Source organism: Colobus angolensis, unplaced genomic scaffold (assembly GCF_000951035.1).
Source record: "Colobus angolensis palliatus isolate OR3802 unplaced genomic scaffold, Cang.pa_1.0 Scaffold310, whole genome shotgun sequence".
NCBI lineage: Eukaryota > Metazoa > Chordata > Mammalia > Primates > Cercopithecidae > Colobus > Colobus angolensis.
Window position 1 is genome coordinate 209738 of NW_012116378.1, and position 9251 is coordinate 218988.

Sequence of the window (9251 nt, forward strand, 5' to 3'; positions counted from 1 at the left end):
TCCTGAATCCAGATTCCACCCTAAACCCTTCACTAACAATCAAAATCTCCCAAGGTCAGAGGCCTCAAGTCCCATCTGTACTTCATCATCTTGCAGGCATCCCTCCCAGGGGTGGCAGGCCTGGGTTATCTCTCTGCCTGTGCACAGCTGCCATCCGGGGATTCCCTGCCCCCTCTCCTGCACTCCATTTGCCATTTTCTGTATCCTCTTTCTTGGTATACTTCCTTGTTTTGCTGGTTGGCATCCTCACATAGCTTCTGGAGAAAGAGTAAATAGCAGCTAAGTTTTTGAAAATTGCATGTCTGGAAGTTTCTGTATTTCCAGGTACAGAATTCTGGATGTCCAACATGAGAGGGAGAGCCAGCTCATCCCTGGTATATTCCTTTGGTGAGAAGAAACAGAAAATAGTGCTGTGTGCTCAGGCACGTCCTTCGCAGAGCTCTTCGTCCAAACCAAGACGATGGTCAGCTCTGCTATGTTTTGAAAAGGGAAATTTCTTTCAATGATTGATATTATTTGGAACAATTTGAGCATAGCATGAATTTCGTGTTTTCTTATGCACAACCTCTTATCCCGAGACTGCAGAAAACTGCACTGTACCCAGCTGAATGAAGCCACTTAGAAATACACAAACATACCCATGTACACACCTCGAGGACAACGAGCCACACTCATTCACATTTGGTGTCACAACTTTTCACGTCATTTCAGAGAACCCTAAACCTCAGGCATTTTTTAATGGAAAATCCCATCTCTGTCGTAGTATTTATGTAATTTTTTTTTTCTCACTTTGTTGCCCAGGCTGGAGTGTAGTGGTGACATCTCAGCTCACTGTAACCTCTGCCTCCCGGATTTAAGTGATTCTCCTGCCTCAGCCTCCCGAGTAGCTGGGATTACAGGCACACACCACTACACCTGGCTAATTTTTGTATTTTTAGTAGAGACAGGTTTTGCCATGTTGGCCAGACTGGTTTCGAACACCTGACCTCAAGTAATCCGCCCACCTCAGCCTCCCAAAGTGCTGGGATTACAGACGTGAGCCAATGCATCCAACCAATATTTTTTGAACATGTAATACATGTCAGTGTTTCATCATTTTGATAGGATCCCTAATCCAAAATTCTGAAATCTGAAACTTTGAGTGTCGACATCATGCTCAAAGGAAATGGCCACTGGAGCATTTTGTATTTTGGATTTTTGGAGATTTGGAATGCCCAACCAGTGAGTACAATAGAAATATTCCAAAATGCAAAAAAATAAAAATAAAAATTTAAAAATCTGAAATACTTGTTGTCCCAGGCATTTCTGATAAGGGATACTCAACCTGTATAACATTCCTATGATTTTTTAATGGGTCACTGAGGAAGTTTTTGAACGTTATGTCCCTAACCCCATTTCTCTCATACGCCCTGTGGTTTTGGATTGCCTGATTTTGCATAGCGTGGTAATTTTTAGGAATACATATGTCACGTTACAGCAGAATTGTCTGTAAATGTATTCATCCCAAAATGAAATATTTTAAAATTACAAATGAGGAACATGAATAATTATCCTTCTCCCTTCTCCTGCTATCAGATACTCAATACAATTGTTTTCTTAAAAGAGTCAAATAAGGTCGGGCGCAGTGGTTCACACCTGTAATCCCAGCACTTTGAGAGGCTGAGGTGGGCGGATTATCTGAGGTCTGGAGTTCTAGACCAGCCTGACTAACATGGAGAAACCCTATCTCTACTAAAAAATACAAAATTAGCCAGTGTGGTGGTGCATGCCTGTAATCCCAGCTACTCAGGAGGCTGAGGCAGGAGAATCACTTGAACCCAGGAGGCAGAGGTTGCAGTGAGCCGGGATGGCACCATTACACTCCAGCCTGGGCAACAAAAGTGAAACTCCAAGAGCCAATTATACCTAATGAAAATTTAAAAACAGGCTGGGCATGGTGGCTCATGCCCATAGTCCCAGCTACTTGAAAGACTGAGGCAAGGGGATTGTTTGAGCCCAGGAGTTCTAGTCCAGCCTGGGCAATGTAAGCAAGACCCCGTCTCTAAAAAAAATTTTAAAGGAAAATAAAAATAAAGTTTTTCAAGTTGACATGTTGTAAAAATTGTTTTGATAACATTCACAATCTTCTTGCATGCCTTCTACTACGAATGAAAATATGCCAACCTCACAGGATGAGAGGGACAGAAAGAATTCTATGTGCTCCCTCCTATTTCAAGATCTAAGGAGCTAAATCTAACTGCTTTGTGAATATTACGTCAACTATGAGATGAACTTAATTTGGAAATTGCTGTGGTTTAAATGTGTTCCCTAAAGTTCATGTGTTGAAAGCTTAATCCCCAGTATAGGAGTATTGATAGGTGAGACCTTTAAGAGGTGATCAGGTCATGAGGGCTCTGTCCTCACAAATGGATTAACGTCATCATTGCTACAGTGTGCTCATTATCTTGAGAATGGGTTTATTATATTAGCAAGTTTGGCCCTCTCTTGCTGTCTCTCAAGTGTGCTCTCTTGCCCTTCCACCCTTCTGCCATGGGATGATGCAGCAAGAATGCCTTTGCCAGACGCCAGCCCCTCAATATTGGACTTCCCAGCCTCCAGACCTGTGAGAAATAAATTTCTTTTGTTTATAAATTAGCCAGTCTCCGGTATTCTGTTATAGCAGCACAAAATGAACTACAGCAGAAATCAAGTACAGTATTACATAGCTGGGAGGTCGACAAAACACAGCACACAGGCCGTTTTTCTATGGCCTGTGAGTTAAGAATGGCATGGTAGGCAGAATAATGGCCCCCTAAAGATGTCTACATCCTAATCCTTTGAATATGTGAGTTTATATGGCAAAGGGGAAATAAGTTTGCAGATGGCATTCAGGTTGCTCACCAGCTGACCTTAACATGGGGAAATTATCCTGGATTATTTAAATTGGCCCATTGTAATCACAGGGCCCTTAAAAATGCAAGAGGGAGACAGCAGAAGCAGGGTCAGAGCAACATTTTTTTGCTGACATTGAAGGTGGAAGAGGCCAATAGTGAAGGAATGTGGGCTACCTCTAGAAACTGGAAAAGGCACGGGAACAGATTCTCCCCTAGAGCTTCAGAAGAGAATGCAGCCCTGCTAACCTGTGACAGACATTACTGAGGCAAGGGGATTTACAGAACTGTAAGATACAGCAGCAACAGAGACTATGCGTGCCAGCACTGCCTAAAATATTTACGATTTGGCCCTTTACAGAGAAACTTTGCCAACTCCTGGTCTTATGACGTTTATCCCACAAGATTAGATTCTTTGGCCTGTTTTTCCTCAGGAACCTCAATTCTCGTATGACTAGCAGTCCAGGGGAGGACAGAGAATATCATCACCATGGCAACTTTTCCCCTAAAGCTAGTCCTGCTTCTACTCAAAAAGATGATCATGACTACCTTTATTCTAGGTCTTTAAAAAACTGTGGCCAGAGGCTGGGCGCGGTGGCTCAAGCCTGTAATCCCAGCACTTTGGGAGGCCGAGACGGGCTGATCACGAGGTCAGGAGATCAAGACCATCCTGGCTAACAGGTGAAACCCCGTCTCTACTAAAAAAATACAAAAAACTAGCCGAGCGAGGTGGCGGGCGCCTGTAGTCCCAGCTACTCGGGAGGCTGAGCCAGGAGAATGGCGTGAACCCGGGAGGCGGAGCTTGCAGGGAGCTGAGATTCGGTCACTGCACTCCAGCCTGGGCGACAGAGCGAGACTCTGTCTCAAAAAAAAAACCAAAAAAACCAAAAAAACAAAAAACTGTGGCCAGAAGGCAGCATCTATTTGCCGTTCCACTAGAGGATCTTTATTGACTCCCAAATAAAAAGGCTGAAAAGCATCACTGACTCAACAATAAAGTGGCATGGTAACTAAAAGATAGCCACAGACTCTTAACACTTTTCCCATCGAGGAGCAGCGTCTAGTCTCCTGCCCTTGAATCTGGGAGGGCTCTGTACTTGCCCAACAGCATATGACAGAAGTTATGATACACCAACTTTCAAGCCCTGTCCTTAATGGACTGGTGGCTTCAATGTCCTGTCTTTTGGAACATGCGCTCTTAGAACCCAGCTTCCATGCTGTAAGGAAGCTCAAGCAGCCCCATGGAGAGGTCTACAGGAAGAGGAGCTGAGGTTCCTAACCAAGCTCCTGGGCAAAAGCTAGTAACAACTTTTGCTACCAGTTTTTACCAGTCATGTGAGCCATCTTCAAGAACCCTCCAGCCCCAGTTAGCCACCTCAGCTGTGACCATATGGGGCAAAAACAAGTTTTCTTCACTGAGCCCTTCCCAAATTGCAGATTTGTAAGCCAAATCAACAATTACTGTTTTAAGCCATTAAACTCTTTATTTATTACATGGTAATCGATAACCTCGTATAACTTTGTATAACCTTGTCTCACAGTATAGCTTAAGATTCTGCCAGCAGGTTAACTGACCAGGGTAAAATGTTACAACAGAGACATCTAGACACCTGCTGTCCTAAGATGTCACCATGGAATTTCCATGGTCTATAGTGAAGCTGGAGCAGACCTCTCCCTGCATATCTGAAATGATATAGGGATGAGAAGGTAAAATTAGAAGGCTCTATGTTCAGTTAAGTAGTGTATAAAAAATGCAAAATGGGAGGATTGATGGCCAGGAGACAGCAAACCAGATTTCTGATCCTAGTTCAGTGACAGATTCAAGAAGGGGCCCTTAAATGAACTGAAAGAATTTTGTCTTCCTTTTGCCCTTCAGTTTCTCCTCTCTACAATCACACAGTTAAAAGCTGGATTCCTAGCACAGTACCCAATCCAGAGAGGGCTGTTTATAAAAATTAAGCTCTGTACTTGTACAGTTCATGGAAAAGAGAAAAATCAGGCAGTGAACCTTTTATATTCTACATATTAAAAACATAAAATGTAGCTATATAGGCAATTCCCAAACTTCATGCTGAGTGGTTTTTGAGGCCCCACGATTTCTAATTATCAAGTGATGGTTATAAAACACCAAAAACGAAATAAAAGTGAGTCTGCTTTATATTTGAACCAAATGTATAAACAATCATACCTCAATGTCTGAGTGAGTTTTGCCCAACCGCACATGCGGTATTCTTAGGAGAAACTCAACACTGACTTAGCAGTGAACTGATCTAGATTAACCATGCTCCTTAGCAAAAGATCGTGCTGCACTGAGTACATGGAAGGGCAACATACTTGCTTTCAAAATTTACTTCATCAAGAAATTTCTCCTTTACTTATATGACGACACCTTCTGAACAAAAACTATTCTTCTTGTGTTCCTAAAGCGACTGAAACTTGAACAAGACTGGCAAAATATTGCAACACTCAAACCTAGCTCTATCCTTCTCCAGAGCCCTAAACCATCCTCTCAGACTTCTGCATTAAACACTGCAGAGTGGAATTCTTTAGCCAAAGTCCACCTGCCACTCAATCACAATGTTTCTTCACTTATATTATCATCGGAGCCATAACTGGAATTTGCCACCTGGAAGAAGTCACATAAGATTCACATATCCTAAAAAGCCGACTTGCCAAAAAATAGTACCTTTCCCATCAGTATTAACATAACTCCTCATTAAGAAATTTTTGCCTGACCCTAAGTCATCAAGATTTTCTCCTAGAAATTTTATAGTTCTAGATTTTACATTTAGGTCTATGATCCACTTCAAAGTTAATTTTTACAAATGGTGAAAAGTATGGATGGAATTTCATATTTTTTGGGCATATGGGTGTCCAACTGTTCCAGCACCATTTCTAGAAAATGCTGGTTAAATTGGATCTTTGCCAAAGATATAAAAATGATCAGTAACTGTGGACAGTTAACGGTACTAGATATTGGAGGAAGAAGGGGGAAAAATGAGACCAATTTGAAATGAGTCAAGGAGCTGTGTGGACTCAGGCAGGTGGACAAAGGAGTCCCCCAGGTCAGCTTCCGAGGTTGGCCACCACCTGACCCACAGGCAGAGGCGACCACTTCTCCTGGGCTTGAGAAATGGGTGTAAGTTACAGTCGAATCACAGCATTGTTGCTGTACACAGCAGAGTCCCAGAACAAGAAGGAAGCTGAAAGTCCATCGTCTTTGAAGCAGCAAGAGTAGTGGGAGCAGAGGGGAGCCTAGCACGTGCGCCCTGGGGTTCTCACAGTCTTTCAAACCTTGGCACAACTCCACGCTCTGGATAACGCAGTGGTCTGCGCCCTGGCTGCTCAGGAGAGTCAACTGGGAAGCTGTAAAATCGCTGATCCTCCGCCCGTTGGATCAAACCCTTGGGGGCAGGTCGGGGGAAGCAGCGTTCAGACCGTCCCCAGGTAAACCCACTGTGCAACCGGAGTTGGGGACGGGAGAAACCTTTAGTCGCACGCACTGGTCTGAGGTTCAGCTTTGCAGGGACGCGGAAACTGGGACCAGCCAACCCAGGACGTCCCTCCACCGCGCGCTGACCCGATGCGGTTCCCGCCCGCTTCGCCCACTCTCTCCCCGACGGTCTGTGACCGCCCAGACGTCTCCCTTCCGGGATGGGGACGCCAGGCCGAGCGGCGCCGCTGGGAGGCCGGGAGCGGCTCGGGACCGCGAGGTCGCAGCGGTCCCAGGACCCGAGGCCCTGCCGCCGGGGGTACAGCCGGGACGCGCACCGGGACGCGCGGCGCCCCGCCTCGGCTTCTTCGCAGGCGATGGCGCGGGGGCGCGGAGGCCGCATTGCCACCGTCCCGCCCCGGAAGGGGGAGCGCGGCGGCCGCGGAGGTGGCCCGGGCAGGCGCCGGCCCCCAACCCGGCCCCGCAGCCGCGTGCCCAGCGCTCTCCCTAGCCCGGCCGCCGGCGTGGCCCCCACCTGGTCTCCTGGTTGCTGAACTTCTTGGTGACCACCTTGCCCAGCTCCAGGCCCAGACGGTCGGCCACGCGCTGGGACAGGTCCTGATGCGAGCTGCCGCTGAACAGCACGATGTTGGGCATGGTGGGGCGCGGGACTCCGAGGGGCGCGCGGCGGCGGAGGAGGTGGCGGAGGCGACAGCGACAGCGACGCGGGGGGCTGCTGCTGCGGGAGCGGGAAAGCGCGGCGGCTAGATGTAGGGAAGGGGAGGAGCGGAGGGGGAGGAGCCAGAGGAGGAGCTGGAGGGGGCCGAGAGGGAGGAAGAGCGGCCTTGGAGGGGGAGCTGGAAAGTGCCAGGGGGCGGGGGCACAGCCCTGGCAGCAGTTTTGGACGCCCTGGGTGGTCCTGAAGCCCGAAGGTGTCCTTGCTCCGGGAGAGAGCTCCGAGCCTCATTCTTGACCTTCCAGACCTGCCTCGCGGGGAGAGCCAATGAACCGCGGATAGCTGGGCTCAGAGGGAGAGTTCGGGACTGGGCGGGGGGCTGGGGGGATCCCCCTAGGTGCTTCGCAGCCCGGAGCGATTTCCCACCCCGGAACACCGCAAATCCAGTGTGGGCGACTGGTGTTCAACTATGGCAAGGGTCTGCAAACTACAGCCTATGGGCCAGATCGCGAGAGCTCCCTGTGTTTGTACCAGAGAGCTAAGCATCGTTTTCATACATGAACATTGGCACTTTATGGGATGATAGCAGACACCGCCTTTGAACTCCAATGAAGAGAAATATCCCCCCAGCAAAAGAATTCCTTTTCTCTCATTAATAGATGTGGCCTGCAAATAATTGTACTCAAATATTATTGTATTTTGGATTATATCAATAAAAACATTGTGACAGGTTTTTTTCTCTCTTGTTATGTAAGTTCCTACGTAATATCTTCCCTTTTGTTGCTTGGTCTGCAAAACGTAAATATTGGCCATGTGATCCTTCATAGTTCAAACTTGATGACCCCTGAACTACAGAGTTGCCCCCGCACCATGTGTCCTTAAAAAATCCAGCCGCTATGTGAGTCCTCATCACAGGCTGAGGGGAAGTGTTGCTCTTGATGGCTCACTGGATCAAACCAAGTCCCCCAGATTCATCATTTTTCGGTAGATGTGATGGTCCTTGGGCCACTTCACAACCTTCCGCCTGTCGGATGCTCAAGGGCCTGATCCCAGGAACACAGATCTCCCTGGACAGTCCAGCTCAGTCCCTCCACATCCCTGGAGTCAGGGCCTCCTTCCCCTCCTTCCTGCTAGAAACCAGCAAAAAGGTTTTCTCAAGATGCCAATGCAGTACCAGAGCCAACTTCAGGGCGCAAACCAAGTGTAGGAGAAAGGAAACCAGTCCCTGTCTATAGAGGGCTGGTTGGTGATGCTGGTCACAGTTTCACACTCCTCAACAAAGGCTGATTCAACCGGGTAGATAAATGGCTTAGTTTTACTAATGTTTGCCAAGAACTGGCTCTCCATCAACAGCAAAGCCCACTTGTAATTGGGTTGTAGCCTACACTAATCAGACTTCATAATGGGATTTGGGAGATTGCTGGGGTGATTCGTATCATTGGGATTTTTCATCTGGTCCTTGTACTTTGCAAGGAGATTACTTTGCACATCAAGTGTTTCTTGTAAACTTTTGTATCTGCCAACCTATCAAAAAGTTATTTAAACTAACAATTTTATCAACATTTCTGGCCCTTTTTCATTCCGCCTAGAGATGTGAATGTGCCCTATTATATGAGAAAACAAACAAAAACCCCTATCTGCAATGGTTTATTATCTATGTATTTCACAGTTAATTACCATAGGAATGAGATTTATACTTGACCACTATGTTTAAAAGTTTTATTGAGTGAGTCTGCTAATGTAGTTATATTTAAACTCTTCTAATAAAATTTACTATCAGCAAATTACTATAATTTTTATATTCTTAAAATTTCTCTCATAGATAAAATTGACTAATAATGGATTCCTCTAAATATATACATGCTCTTCTCAAAGGGAAAGTGGCATCCTCTTAGCATGATGGGGCTGTGGTTCTTTGGTAACACAGAACCAAAGCTGATGGACCATAGAACAGTAAAAGTTAAAGCCCCTGGCCTTTGGGTGAGTAAATGGCTGCAGATTTGGAAGCTTGGATTGAATTGTGACAAACCACGGCCTTGATAGCACCAAGGAGAAACAATATCTCAGTTGGGGCATCTAATACAATGATTGTTGGTGCAATAGTTTGAGGAGTTACTCTGCTTAAATGCTGAATGTAAACAAGGTGAAATGTGCCATTGGGGTTGATGAGAATACTAATGGGAATCATTGAAAAATCATCATGAGTCACAGACTGTTCAGAAAGCTGTCACTTGTAAATGAGTAGCTACAGATGATTTTATTTAAGTGTGAA

General features: G+C 46.2%; 1 protein-coding gene across 3 annotated transcripts in view; it reads right to left on the minus strand.

The window, feature by feature from the left end:
- The window catches only part of PRPS2 (phosphoribosyl pyrophosphate synthetase 2), a 34085-nt gene extending 26988 nt beyond the window's left edge, over positions 1 to 7097 (minus strand). For 2 of the 3 annotated variants that reach the window (XM_011950872.1, XM_011950871.1), the window contains exon 1: positions 6839 to 7097. In XM_011950872.1, coding sequence (XP_011806262.1) covers positions 6839 to 6960 — 122 coding nt within the window. In that variant the 5' untranslated portion in view covers positions 6961 to 7097. The remainder of the gene's footprint in view (positions 1 to 6838) is intronic. The other variant, XM_011950870.1, reaches the window with a different exon arrangement.
- Positions 7098 to 9251: the final 2154 nt, after the last annotated feature.